At 64.7% G+C, this 14,218-nt stretch overlaps 1 protein-coding gene across 1 annotated transcript in view; it reads right to left on the bottom strand.

The window, feature by feature from the left end:
• SDK1 (sidekick cell adhesion molecule 1) overlaps positions 1-14,218 on the bottom strand; it is a 577,655-nt gene that overhangs the window by 21,133 nt on the left and 542,304 nt on the right. Inside the window, exons 33-38 of the mRNA XM_053656995.1 lie at positions 13,696-13,831; positions 12,876-12,935; positions 11,851-11,952; positions 5,232-5,347; positions 3,463-3,649; positions 1,812-1,949 (exon numbers count right to left, since the gene is read on the bottom strand). Of these exons, the coding sequence (XP_053512970.1) occupies positions 1,812-1,949; positions 3,463-3,649; positions 5,232-5,347; positions 11,851-11,952; positions 12,876-12,935; positions 13,696-13,831 (739 nt within the window). The remainder of the gene's footprint in view (positions 1-1,811; positions 1,950-3,462; positions 3,650-5,231; positions 5,348-11,850; positions 11,953-12,875; positions 12,936-13,695; positions 13,832-14,218) is intronic.

Raw genomic sequence — 14,218 nt, 5'->3', positions numbered from 1 at the left:
TCGTCTCTCTAGAGACGGAGTCTTATGAGCAGCCGGGAATGTGGAAGGCTCCCGGAGCTGCCCCTCAGGCCCCACCTGTCAGGACGACCCACCTTCCGAAACATAAGCACCCAGGCAGTTCCCCATCACGTGGCGGTTTCGACTGGGCCTGGGCTCTGACCCCACCCTCCAAAGTGCCCCAATGACAGGCCCAGTCACTTGGCAGAGTGAGAACAGATGTGCCGCTGCACAGTGGGCCGTGCACGGCGAGGGTGTGGAGAGAGTGGGTGGACGGCCCGGCTCGTGTAAGTGCTGGGTGGACGCAGTTGGTGTGCCTGGGTCCCGTCCGTAGGGGCGGGAGCGAGAGTGGGCTACACACGCTGAACCTGAGTATCCCGGTGACACCAGTGCCGATGGGAGATGAGCAAGCCACCACAGCCCTGGTGACACCCATGTGGCTTCCTGGCAGATGAGGCGCGACCCGAGGGAGGGAGGCCTCCTGGGGCACCTCCAGGCCACTGGCAGCTGGTGGTCACCGCAGTGGCCTTGCCTGGAGGGCACGCGCCTTCTTACCAGACAGCCGGCCCCAGAGCCGGGTCCAGCGGTGCCCACCACAGAGCCCCAAGAGCCTGCAAACCACAGACACACATGCCTGGCCTGCAGAACGGGCACTTGTCTGAGGAAGGTGGGACATCCCCGTCCCCGACGAGGAAGGACCCCGCCAGACTCGTGAGCTCCGGCAGCCCTTTCTCACTCGGTTGTGTTTGGCACAGGTCCCCTGCTGGGCCCCGCCCGAAGCCCCGGGCCACCGGGGTGGGCGCTCGGTTCTGAAAGGGTGCAGCCCATCCTGGCCACGCTCCCTGTGCGCGGGCCCTGGGCCCTGCCCCCCTCACACAGCAGACCCGCTCGCCGCTGCACCGTGTTCGCCCGAGCTCACTGACTGCTCCAGACGCCGTTCTCCCCTCACGGTTTCACACCTCGGATTTGGGATGCGGCGCGGAGCCGTTGGCACGGACTTCCCGGCCACAGTTTATCGGGAGCTTTCCTTCTTTCTTAGCACTTCCAACATAACAATCTCACGGTCAATGGCACGGCCGAGCGGATGGAAGGAAGCCGAGTGCTAAATTCTCTCCCAATCCATTCCACCTCCCTGAGTGCAGCGACTGTAAAAGGGAACTTCCACCACGGCTCCTAGTGGGGAGCCGGTGTTGTCTGGTGCGGGTCGTGCTTCTCCCCAGATGCCAAGTGCCAGTGATTTTCACAGCCTGTCTGTGCGCGTTACCAGGGAAACGGCCCTGGGCCCGTCTCCTTCTCTGGAGCCGCAGTGCCTGGTCCATGGAGGCCAGGAAGAGACGCCTGCCCATGGGACACTCACAAGCCGGGCGGGAGAGCACAGGGGCCAGGGGCGGGTCAGCCACGCAGCAGCTGAGTGGGCTGTGTGTCGTGGGGCAGGGCCATGGGCAGGTGCCATGTGAGTGACCGCAGAGCACCACCCCCCCATGTCCCCCCTCCCTGCTCCTGTCCCTCACCTTCATCCGATCGGGCACAACCCTGGCTCCACCTCTGAACCCCGGGCACCCTAACGGGGCCGCTTCTCACCCTCACGCCGTCACCTGCTTCCCGTCACGTCCCCCTGCCTCTCCCTCCTGCCACCCCCCACGCCCCCTTACCCATCCCCCTCTGCCCAGGTCCTGGGCCTGGACGTGGGCACACCCACAGCTATCCCAGCCCTCGAGGACTGGGGGCACAGGAGTGGCCACAGAACCTGCGGCTCTGCGCCCCCTGAGCAGCTGCTCCCCCAGCCCCCCAGCCCCCTGAGCTCCCAGCCTCACCTTGCACAGGCGCCAAGGGCTCGTACACCACTCGGTAGCCCTGCAGGATGCCGTTGGCGGCTGCCGGCTCGCCCCAGGAGACGTTGAGCGTGGTGGAGGTGATTTCGGAGAACGCCAGAAAGCTGGGGCTCCCGGGGGCTGGGGGAACAGAGCACAAAGGGACTTTAGCGGAGGCTCCGGCAGGTTGTCTGCACACACGTCTCTGCCTCCATGGGGATACGCATGTCATCAGAAGCCGTTTTCAACTCAGTGAAAACCTAAATGCCATCCAAGGAAAAGGGTATTCATCGGCCGTCTCGGAGCCCCCTGGGGTCAGCCAGAAAGCCAGGCGCTCCAGGGGAGAGCGGAGCAGCAGGAAGGAGCCTCAGAGGCAGAGCTGCAAAGGCAAAGCGTGAGTAATAGTTGGAGACAGGACAGAACGCAGGCCGCTCCATTTCCTGGCCCCTGCTGGGGCCTTCCGAGGCTCCTGGCCTGCTTGCCCGGGACCCTGTGATGGACAGCTGCAGGCCCTGCCCACTATCTACCCTGCAGGGGCCTGGTGGTCTCTGAGGACGCCCCTTCCCAGCCCTCTGCCATCTGAGTGCCCTGCTTGGTCCAGAGCCGGGTGGAGTGAGGAGCTGTCCTGACCTGGGGCACCGCAGACACAGAGGGCCAGGTGTGTGGCCAGGTGGCCTGCTGACTCTGCCCTCCTGCCTGAGCTCTGAGTGTGGGGGGTGTTGGTGCCCAGAGCTGCCCCACCCCCATGGACTGGGTGGGGACCCACTGCTCCCCTCAGTGCTCAGGAACCATTCTGCCCTCCGTCTGCGTCCTGTCTTGGCCCTTTGCCCCTGTGACCCCCCAGGCCCGCAGTGCCCTGGGGAGGCCCCCCCACATCTTTCCTGCTCAGTGTCCACACTCAGCCCAGCTCAGCTGCCAGGTGAGGCCCGGAGGAAGCAGCCTGTGCGGGCTGCTCATGTCACCCACTGGTGGCGTGGCGCTCAGGAGCCCCGGTCCCCAGAGGGTGATGGTCTCGGGAGGGCATTAGTTGGCGGAACCCACAGCATGGCAGGGAGCCCTGAGTGAGGTGGGCCTTCCCCCCACGGCCCCTTCACCTCGCTTTCCCTGCCTCAGGCCCCTGGGGCCCCACGAGTCCTCTCAGAGATGCCATGATGCCAGGCCATGGCTCCTCTGGGTACCCTGTCAGCGACATCCAGCTCCCCAGGCCGCTGGGACCTTCCAAGAGGCTCCGGAAGAGTGGTGACCCCTCAGAACCCATGCTCCAGCTGGTGTGTGACAGCTGGTGGCTCCTGAACCTGGCCAAGGTGGTCTGTGGCTCAACCCACGAAAGCCTCCCCCCCCCCCCCCGGCCGAGACAGGAACTAGTTGGCCAGTCTGAAGTGAAGGCCCCAAAGGACCTGGAACGTGACCTGGTGGTTATGAGCAAGGCCTAGGTGGGCCGATTGGCGACCCTCGGGGCTCAGGAGGGAGGCATGCAGGCTCGGCTCACACTGGCTCATGGCCACCATGTGCCGTTGGGACCTGGCTAAGGCCTGGCCCTGGGGGCCCTGGGAGCCTGGCCCAGACATGGCGGTCTTCCTGCTGGTACCCGCCACTGAGCCTTGTGGGCCGGGTGGCGCAAAGAGCTGTGGGAAGACATGGCTGTTTGTCCTACCGGCCTGGTGGGTGCGCCCCTGCCTGGGGTCACTTCTGGGCCCGTCTCCAGCGGCGTTGAAGGCAGAAATGCTGACCAGGTACTGGGTGTGGCTGGTCAGGTTCTTCAGCCTCACCACGGTCTCTGGCAGGAACAGCACCTTCATCTTCTCGGTGTCGTTCGGGCTGTCTGCCTCCCAGTAGTAAACCTGTTGGGAAAGAGCGAGGGGTCGGAGAAGGGCCATGGGAAGGGGTGAGACCCTCACGGTCTCCAGCTGTCATGAGCCTGTGGGTGGGGCTGCACATGCCCTGGGGCGTGGCTTTGCTGAGTGGGGGGTGGCGGGGGCCTCGCCCTGCAGACTCCGGGCAGGGGGACCGTGCCAGGGTGGGCAGAGCTCCCAGGCTGCCCCCACGGCAGAGGAGCCCTGACTGGCACTTCTGAGTTGCCCCTCCAGCCTGAGCCCTGCCCAGGGGAGCCGAGGGCCGCTCAGGGCGGGGTCTGAGGACGGAAGGGACAGTGTCCCTTTCCTCCTGTAGAGCCAGCGTGGCTGGCCTCTTCCTTCACGGTCTCTGCGACCACGCATGGTCGGGACAGCCCGTGTTTCCCTGGGGGGTCACCCTCTGAGTTTTCACATGCCTGCGGGTGACTTTGGCTTCCAGGACGCAGGGGTGCAGAGGTGGCCAGATCTGTTTTGCTAGACAGCTGGCCAAGAATCACTGCCCATGTGGGCCAGGCCACCCGAAGACAACACGGTCTGTGGTCTGCCTGGCCCTGCGGCCTCCGGGGACTTGCTAGGACTGGGAACTACTGGGCCCGCTGTGAGGGTGGCGCAGAGGTCTCGCGGTGTTGGGATGCCCGGGCCGGCCCTCCTGCTGCACGCTGGAGCGGCCCTGCCTGGGAGCATCGCTCAGTCCACCCGAGAGACTCAGTCCAGCTGCTGCGCTCTGAGCTGACCCCGTGGACCCCCCGGCCGGAACAGCCTTCCTCACGGGGTCCGTACCCAGGTGCAGGGTCCCCCTCATTAAGGGAATTAGAAAGCGCAGTTGGGACACACACAAATGGCGTCCTGACCCCACCCTCGCAGGACTCTCCCTCATCCTGTTAATTGTGATGAGCACCCTGCCGCAGAGGGAGGCGTTCGTCTTCATAAACCACCTACAGAAATCGTCTCTAAATGGACACGTAATCGGTCCCCTAGTTGTCGGGGTGGGTCAGCCCACGGGATCGGGTGACTGACCAGCTCGGGCTCCCACCGCCCAGGTGAGGACGCCGCCCTGCAGACGGACGGGGCTTCTCGCTGCCGTTTCCTGCAGGGCGGCCTTGGGGGGCTCCCAGGCTCTCTGTGAAGAGACAGCCTGGCGCCAGGCACTTTCTGTCCTGGGATAGCCCGACCAGCCGTCACTCATCACCCAGAACTCCTCTTGGTCCTGCCTGCTCCCTTTCTTGTGGCCCAACTCTGGAATCTTTAGCTACTGTGGAATCACAACGTGTGGTGGTTCTCAAAGTGGGGTTCCTGGGAACCACGGCCCCTGGGGAACATGTTAGGGTGGTACATTCCAGAGCGGGTGCGGGAGGGGCAGGGCTGCCTGCAGCCCGAGGAGGGGGCCTCTGGGCACCCACGGGCTGAGAGGCAAGGCCGAGGTCGGCTGTGTGCTGGCCCCAGGGGCCGGGGACAGTACGGGCCGGGAAGGGCAGTGTGGAGTGGGGCCAGGGTTCCACCCAGGATCCAGGCCACTCATTGTGGCCCTTTCCCCCGGGGAGGAGGAGCCCAACATGGTGCGGAGCATTGCCTTGTAGCCCTGGACGTTCCCGTTCTGGCTCTCGGGCGGCGGCGGGTCCCAGGTGACCTCCAGCTGGCTGGCCGTGAGCGGGTTCACCTGCACGTGCTGCGGGGCCATGGCCGGGGCTGTGAAGAGAGCGGGACAGGAGGCTGAGAAGCTGCTCCCGGGAGGGCCCGAGGGACCCCGCCATGGCTCTCCGGCTCGGTGCCGGGAGCACGGTGAACCCTGCCCAGGACCAAGTAGTTACTGGAGTGACCCAGAGTCAGGGTGGTCACAAAGAGAACGGATGGTGCTGAGACCCAGCAGAGGGCCCTGTGGAGCACCTGATTCTTCAAGGCCAGGGCATGTGGTCCGGCTGGAACCGGCCCGGTGACAGCTGGGATAGTCCCTGGGGTGAGCGGAGGGCCCTGAGGGTGGTGGGCGGCTCAGAGGGAGCGAGGAGCGTGGACCGGCGGAGACCACTGCTCCGGTCACTGCCCGGGAGCCCGGGTCCTGGAGGGAGCTCATCTGCAGACGCGAGGCTGCCCCTCCCTGAGGAACAGGACACAGACTGCAGCTCCAGGTGTTCCCCTGGGAGGCCCCTGAGGCTCCGGATTCTGAGGGCCCACTCCTGGCTTCTGCTCCCTCCCCTCCATGCAGGGAGGCCCCTGGGTGCTGGGTTGGTGTCCGCAGGGCCGTGTGTGCCCGCAAATAACGAAGGTGATGGATGGGGCCACGGTGGCCGCCACCACCTTCCCCAGGTGGCCATTGGGAAGCTGGGGTAACACAGAGGATGCCCTTCTCCACACTGGGCACTCTGGCCGCACAGTCTGTCCTCTGGTGTCCCTCCCTGGCACCCCGGGAAACCTGGGCTGAAGCCAGTACTGTCCTGGGGGCGCCAGGGGACCCCTCACCTCCTGCAACCTCGGCCCGTGGGCCTAGGAGCTGCCTCCAGACTCCAGTCTGTTCATGGGCCACCAATGGAGACCGTGAAACAGATGCTAATGGAGGAAGATGGCCGGCAGACAGCCCAGCAGGGGGGCTCCCTGGGAGGCCTTCCTGGAGAGAATGACCTTGGAGTCTCCCCTTCCTCGGAGCCCCTCCCCCCAAGGTGGCATAAAATAGTAATTAACACCCACTCAGCCTGACACCAACATTTGTTTTGCTCTAACTGTGCGGCTCCCACATTGGGCTGCCCACCCTGCCACTAATGGAAATGTTAATAACCCACACCAGGTTGTTGTGACAGATGCTCAGCCTCATTATCAGAAATTCTTATTTACCGCTCCATTAAACAACAGAATCACACAAAAAAACAATTCAATCAAAACTAACTGGAGGAATTTTAACAGCCACATTAATAATCCAAAACATAAATAAAGTTAATGTCTTCTGCATGTTTGCCATCGGCGACTCTATCGCAAAATCACTGTCGCACAATTAAAAGGCGAAAGACAAAATTGAGCCCCATTACCCTGGTCACCGGGGAGCACCTGGCTCCCCCACCCCAAAGTCTCCTTTTCCAAGGCCCCGCCACACGCAGCTCACACAGCCCGAGGTGGCGCCGGGGTAGGAGAATCACGCCCTTCCCCAGGGTGCCCTCGGCGAGCTGCAGCAGGGCCCTGGAGGTCAGGGGCCACGTGGCCCCGCACTGCGGTCTGCCTGTGCTGGACAGAGGCCCCGGTCCCGTCCTGGGCGGTGGAGCCCCAGGCACGGCTGTCCCCAGCCTGCAGTGCCTGGTAAACCCACGGGCTGCCCGGCAGCACAGGCTTCTGTGCCATGAAAGCACGGCAGGTGACAGACTCCTCGTGGTGCTGACACAGCAGGGGACAGAGAGGGGCAGGCTGGTTTGAGGCTTCCTTCCTCGGCTCCCGGAGGGGTGGGTCTTGGGGGACAGGAGCCGGACTCAGAAGGCTGCTGGGTGTGGCCCCAAAGGAATGCTCCCGACGTGAACAGGGCAGTCCGCCAACCCACGGGTGGGGCTGAGTCACCTTCCTCCTTTCAGCCTGGCGTTGGTGCCGGGAGAACACCAGGGGCAGACAAGAACGCTTTCAGACACACCCGAGATCAACGTGCCGAAGCGTTTCAGCCAGGAGATGCCTGGCCCCTGGTGGCACAGCACTGAAGGTGGGATGCAAGGGTACAGGTGTGAAGTAGACACTCTCTGGGCGTCTCGTGTCGAGGCCAACCTTGCTGTCACCCACAGGGGGTGGCCACACGCTGCCTGGCCAGGGAGCACCACGCTGCCACTGCAGAGAGCGCTTGCTCAGCCGGTGAGGGAGCAACCCCGCCCCTGACAGCCCAGCGGGACTCCTGGAGCGTTGGGTGTCTGGCATTCGGGAGGGGCTCAGGGAGGCCCTACAAGGCCGGGAGCAGGGGCCAGCTGCTGGGGGGCAGTCAGGCAGCACTCTGTGCATCCCACTGGCCAGGGAGGGGCTGTGCACCACAGCCCTGCCTCAGTGCTTGTGCGCTGGGAAGAGGAGAGTGCTCTTGGTCTTTACGTCCCTCCAGCCACTTCCAGCTCAGCCTCTTTGGGACTCAGGGCAGGCCAGCTGCCCTGCCCAGAGTGCACTCCTCAGGGGATGTCCCTCAGGGCCTGGTGGTGGCAGTGAGCAAGCAGCATGCAGACCACCACCAGCATGCAGACCAAAGACTCTCCAAGAATGTGCCAAGGGCTTGGACTTGGGATCGTGTGACAAGTGGGATCCCTTCCAAATGAAGCATTAGGCACGAGGATGCTGTCCCCTCTGCCTGCACTGATGGAAACGAGGTCGTTAATAACGCCATTTATCTACCAGTACTTCCTGGCTCTGTCTGCTAGGGAAGGTGGTGGTCCAGGCGGGGGGCAGCCGGTGAGCACGGGGCCAGCCCAGCCACTGGAGATGCGGGGCTGAGCCGGGAGAGGCTCGAATGGCCAGGAGGACAGGTCCGGCGCAGAGCCAGGGCGAGGCTGGGACAGCTTTCACATCCCTACGACACTGGGGGTCCGTGAGGCATTGAGACAAAGTGGTACGACCACATGCGGGTCTGGGAGGGCCCCTGGGCAGGACTGGGCCGTCTGGGGTGCAGACAGTGGTTCTGGGTTTCTGTGGGTCCCTGCTGGAGGGTCCCGGAGCTCCAGCTCACCCGTGGGATGGTTCTGGAACACCCCCCCCCCCCACCGCAGTGACTGAGGCCACATCAGGGCCGATCTCGTTGGCCGACCCATGGTGGGTGCAGAGCCCTTTGACACCAACCTGATGCTTGTCTCCGCCCCTCACTCTGCACGTGGGCCACCAGAAGAGGGCATCCTGGGACAAGGGTGCCAGAGAGTGAGCCTGTAGGAGGCAGCAGGGACCCCAGAGGCATTTGGTGATGCTGGTGTGGCCAGGGCACAGCAGGGCAACGGCTGCCTGCCTGCCCAGGGCAGGCCCAGCAAGGGGGCGAGAGGGTCCCCATTCTGAACCCCTGGGCCAGGCTCACGGAGCGGAGTGTCTGCAGCCAGGCAGCCAACCACACGCCGTACCCCAGAGTGGGGGGGAGGGCCCATGGGGCCCCGGGTGCTAGGCTCAGTGAATCTTTTCGCCCTGCTGCTCACCTGGGAAATGGAGGCAGAGATCCCCACGCAGGGGGCCGTCGACAGACGTCTACCCCAGGGCTCCCCATAGCCCTGCGGTGATTCACGGCCCTGCCGACTCGTGGCACTGCGCCGCTCTGAGTAGGCCGGGAACCTGGCCGCCTGCCCAGTAAGAAGCTACCAAGTTTTCCCAACCTCACGCTCTTGCGGTCCATTCGGAACGGCCCAGAGGCCCCCTGAGGGCCCTGCGGGGTGCAGGACGGCTGCACTGACTCCGAAGACCACGGATGTGCACTGCAGCATCCTGAGCTCACTCTGCCTGGGCTCAGCTGGGTTCCTGTGCCCCCGCACAGCACAGCGCATGCCTTACTTGGCACGAGGCGGGGCTGGAGCAGTGAGTGAGCAGCTGCGAGATGATTCTCGTTCCAGCCAACAACGGTAATTAAAAATGTGGAGCACTGGTTAGAAACTCGGAACCTGCGTGCCACAGTTTCTTGTTCTTTGAAACACAGTGAACCAACACTTCCAAGGTCCTTCTCTGTCTCCCGAAGTAACGCGTGTGCCCAAAGCAATCCAACACCACCAACAGCGGCGCAGTGACCATGAGCACTGAACCTGGGTGTCCGCCTGTCTTCCCTTTGCCACAAAAGGTGTGCCAGAGACCAAAGGTCAGGATACCCGGTGGCTGGCCCAAACTCATGTGCACTGCCGGCTCCTATTCCAGGCCTGGGGTCCAGTGAGCCCCCATGACGGGCGGGGCCGCAGTGTGGGGCAGGGATACCACGTGGACCTGCGGGAAATGACCCCAGGAGGCCACATACAGGACCTGAACCAGCCAGTCCCTGGGGTTGGGGCATGACCGGAATGACAACATGGAGACTTCCGTTCGAAAGTTAATACACTTTCCATAAAAATCCCAGCAGAATTTTTTTTTTTTTAGTATTTGCCAAAATGATTGTAAAGGTCATGGAATGGCTGAGGAATTTTGGAAAATGAAAATAGCAGGATGAGCGCCACCGAACACGGAAACATGTGACTCTGTGCCAGGAATGCGAGGCCGGGGCGGCCCGGGGGGCACCTGCGAGGACAGCCACAGGCAGGGCGGCCCCGGCAGGCGCGGCTGAGCCAGGTTCACGCCCGGCTGAGCCCCGTCCCAGGCATCACTCAGCGGGCGGTGCTGCGGGCCGGGAACTCCCCTGGCAACGAGGGTCCCTTCGGGGGCTCACTGTGTACGAGGCGCCAACCCGAATCCTGGTGGGTGACAGAGGTCAATGGGAGGACGAGCCCATGAGCACCCAGGAGACCACCCGGGGCGTGTCTGCCAGGTGTCTGATGGGCCGCAGAGGTGCTGCAGGGCGGAGGGTCGACGGCCCAGCAATTAGCCACAATCGAGTTAGCGACGCGGACAGAGGGGGGGGGGCTCTCTGCCACAGATGGGGCTGGACGCGCCGCCCTCCCTGCAGGAAGGGCTCTTAGAAACCAACCGGATGCCCCAGGAAAAACCCACCGCGAACAGCCCGGGCGTTTAACCACAGGCTGGCCAGTGGAGGCCCACGGAGTGAAACGGTGACGACAGGTGTGCCTGCCAAACGAGGGGAGGCTTGAAGCGAAATGTCTGTCCTGAGGGAAGTGGCGAGAAGTGGCCAAGGACCCGCCATGCTGCTCCCAGCCGCCTTAAATGCAGCAGCAGCAGCAGCGAGGCCCGGCCCAGGGGACGGGGCAAGGGCAGAGAGGTGACCTGACATCCACGCTGGCTCTCGGGGCTTGAGTGACAACCGTCCCCAAGGCACGAGGACGTGGTGGGAGCCATGCCGAGTAGACAGTTGGCCCGAGGTCACACAGCCGTGGCCAGGTCTCCTGCCCACTGTGCAGACCTGGGTAAGTGCCGTGTCCTCTGGGCCTTGCTGTCCTCATCAGGACCACCCGTGGCAACAACGCAGATACTGCGCTGAGCCACCCTCCCCGAAATGCCAGGCAGCCTGAGCGCCTGGGTCCCCTCAGTCCCACCTGCTGAGAGACAGGACTCTCCTTCCGCCTCGGCCCCACCTGCCGCAGGGCTGGCACCTGGCCCCCCGGCGCCCTCTGGCCTGTCCCCACAGCGGCTCTGAGCCACTATTTGCTGGGTGGCAAAGGCATATGGGCCCCTTGGTCCCGAGCCCAAGACGAGGGGCATTTCAAGGTGAGTGCCACGGTCCTGGGAGGGGACAAATCCATAGGGACAGGACTGTCCCCTCTGATGATGACACACAGACCTCTTCACAAGGATCCAGGCTCTGAGGAAGGAATCGGACCCTGCCTGGAGGGAGGGTCAGAGCCTCCCTGAGGAGGAGCCCGCGGGCTGTGTCCTGGGTGCCCCGGGTGCACAGGGGAGGCGGCTGGAGCAGCCCAGGCCCCGGGCGTCTCCCGTCTGAGCCAGACCCTCGGACAGCCTCTCCAAGTCCCATTGGCTGCCTGAGGGGTTTCTGCGAGCCAGACCCCTGCTGAGCCCCTCCTCCGGGGAGCCTGGGCCTCTGTCCTGGGAGGGAACCCCAGTCACCTGGCCTGGAGTGCCACCCTCCCGGTGCCGCTCCCGCAGATGCAAACCGCGTCAAGGCTGGCGGCTGGCCTGAGGCCACAGCTGTCAGCCGAGGGGAGTGTGGCCTGTGCGGCCGGGGGCAGGGGGAGGTCTCGGCACTGAGGCCAGGCGCGAGGTGGTCCCCACACCCCAGGACATGTCACGGTGAGTCAGCCCTGCAGCAGGAACCGTCCTTGAAGCACACTCAGGGGCACGCCTTCTCTAAAAGGGGTAGAAAGTGTGGCCTCGTGGCTTTCCGAGACCTGAGTCAGGCTAAGGTGGGCACCGCTGAGCACAGCCAGGGACGCAGGTGACAAAGTACACACATCCTCCCTGCCGATGTGAGGCCACGGCATCGCTCCACGCGTCACGTAGACGCCTCGGTCACCTGACTGCTCCCTCCAGCCCTCGGGCCGCTGCAGCCCTCAGCTGAGCCTGGGACCCGCTCGCCCCCAGTGCCACCAGCAACGGGGGACACTGTGCGGTCATGCCACGCGCCGTGGCCTCAGGCGTGGGGTGGGAACTCCTCGGGGGCTTACCGGCCTCGCCGACAAACACCTCCACCGGCACCGTGGCTGGGCTCTCGCCGATGATGTTGTAGGCCGTCAGGGCCACCTCGTAGCGCCGGTATTTCTTCAGATCTGCAAGGTGGATGGAGCGGGTCAGCCGGCCAGGGACCCCTGCCCCCAGGAGGGGTTGGTGTCCCCCAGCAGCCCCGGCGCCAGTGGGCCTGGCTTCCATGGAGGAGTTGCCGTGCTGGGCGGGCAGCGCCGCCTCCTCGGAGCTGGCTTTCCTGAGCCCTCCCTGCTCGTCCCGTCCTAGGGGGGACGGTGTGACAAAGGACAGGCTGCGCCTGCATCTGGTGGCCCTGTTGAGCTCCTTGCTCAGCAGAGGTTCAGTGAATGGGACCTCATACCCCCCACCATCACTCTCAGAGATGTCCCCAAGGTCCTGCCATGTGGCTGAGTGGGACCCAACCTGCCAGCCCTCATTGCACCTGGAGTGGGTGGCCCTGCAGAGAACCCCCCGCCCCCGAGTGGCTCTGGGACCACAGCGGCCGGCCGGCCTCAACTCTGGGGCTCGAGGTGCTGAGTCCCCGGAAGAAGGGACTGTGGGGTCCGTGGAAACGCACTGAGTGGCCGCGGACGAGCTGCCTGGGCTGGGCCACCCCTCCTGTCCTCCCTCACCCACGTCTGAAAAGCCTACAGCGAGAGCTGGTGGGGCACCCTCGTCACTGGAGCCGATCAGCACTGAACTCTCTGTGCTGCCGGGAGGTCTCCGAGGGGTGGGGTGGACAAGGAGATGGTGCACGAAATGTGGGGGGGGGCCGAGTGGGCAGACAGACGCGGTGACGTGGAAGGGGACGTGGAAGGGGACGTGGAAGGGGCACGGAGGGGTTTTGCTCAGTCCGACTCCGTCCCGAATCCGGCACCAGCTGGTTGAGACTACCCCTCTCCAGCCTCTTTCTGGAAGGTTCCTCTCCTGCCTGTCCGTGGTTTGAGGGGCTCTGTAAATCACAGCCACTGAGCCTGGCTGGTGCTGGCTGGGGGCGACATGCACTTACGCATCAACTCATACGTGGTCACCGTGGAGCTGCTGTTCACTGTCTTGAAGCTGCCGTGGGCTGTGAGGGGAGAGCAAGGCAGAAAGGCGGTTGGCACGGGGGACGCACTGGAGGACGGGGCCGCGCGGCCAGTCAGCTGCGGGGCGAGTGCCCCTGATCCCGAAGCGGCCGGGCTCCCTGCTGCAGTCTCAGGACCAGGAGACTCCCGGTTTGCTACAGGCCCGGGAGATGCTCCCGGTTTGCTGGCCATCAGCAAGGATGCAGGGGGCGAGACCCCTGCCTGTCAGTGCCCCAAGAAGGGAGGGGCCGAGTGCCCACTGGAGGCGCTGTCTGTCTGCCTTCCTGCGGGACCCCCCCGCCATGGCTGGGCATGGCAAAGGCCCAGCAGAGCGTGGAGAGTGAGGGACGACTGCGGGGCGAGGGTCTCTGCGCCACGAGCTGCCTGCCCTGCGGCCCAGGAGTGGCCTCCTCACTGGGCCTGGGAACTCCTCCCTCAGGACGAGGTCCCAGGCGTTCATCCCTCTGCCCCCGGCCGTCAGCCCCACCCCCTCTCCGCATCACCACCATTTAGTTTTAGGGAGGCGCCCCCCCCAGGGACTCCTGGCCCCTCACAACCTCTGTGAGTCCTTCTACCCTGACAACCCCCACGATCTCCCAACCCTCACGGGAGGAGGCCCCAGAGCGCCGCGTTTTCTGTTTGCTGCCACCTGGTGCCGCCACGAGCAGATCCTGCATGTCCCTCGGGGACCCCTCTGCCCCTCTGCCGCCCTGGTGGCCAGCGCGGCCCCTGTGCTGGGAGGAGGGAACAGCGCGGGCTCACCTGGGAGCTCGGTGCGTAGCGCCGAGGGGGTTCTGAGCATCTTGGGTTCGGCAGCCGAGGTGGCCTCGGCCTCCAGCTCCCGGTAGTAGATCCTGTAGCCCTGGAGCAGGCCGTTCAGGCTTCCGTCCCTCGGGGGCTGTGAAGGGAGACAGGGCCACGTGCGGGTCTCAGCCAGGAGCCCAGGAGGAAGTCGCTCGTTGGCACAGACGGCCCTCAGTGTTCACCAGGGAAGCGGGGCTGGACCCTGGCGTCAGGGCCAGGCTGTGCAGCCCCCTCAGGCTGAGGGGCCCGGGTGTCTCACCCACCTCCAGCTGTCCTCGAATGAGCCCAGGGGATGTGGCCTGGGTGACAGGTGGGCAAGGAAACTGCCGGCTCCAGTGAACCCAGAGCTCTGAGGGAACCGTGACGTGGCCGAGCTCTGCGGGGCCCACTGTCTGGGCCCACCCTGTGCCTCCAGCCCCGGGTCCCCGGGCTGCAGTGGCCTCTCTCAAATGCACCAGGGAAGAGCTCTTTTCGACTGGGA

The sequence above is a fragment of the Artibeus jamaicensis genome, unplaced genomic scaffold, assembly GCF_021234435.1.
Source record: "Artibeus jamaicensis isolate MK-2021 breed Jamaican fruit bat unplaced genomic scaffold, CSHL_Jam_final scaffold_3151, whole genome shotgun sequence".
Lineage (NCBI taxonomy): Eukaryota > Metazoa > Chordata > Mammalia > Chiroptera > Phyllostomidae > Artibeus > Artibeus jamaicensis.
The sequence above is the reverse complement of the archived record's forward strand: the minus strand, read 5'-3'. Positions and strand labels throughout refer to the sequence as shown.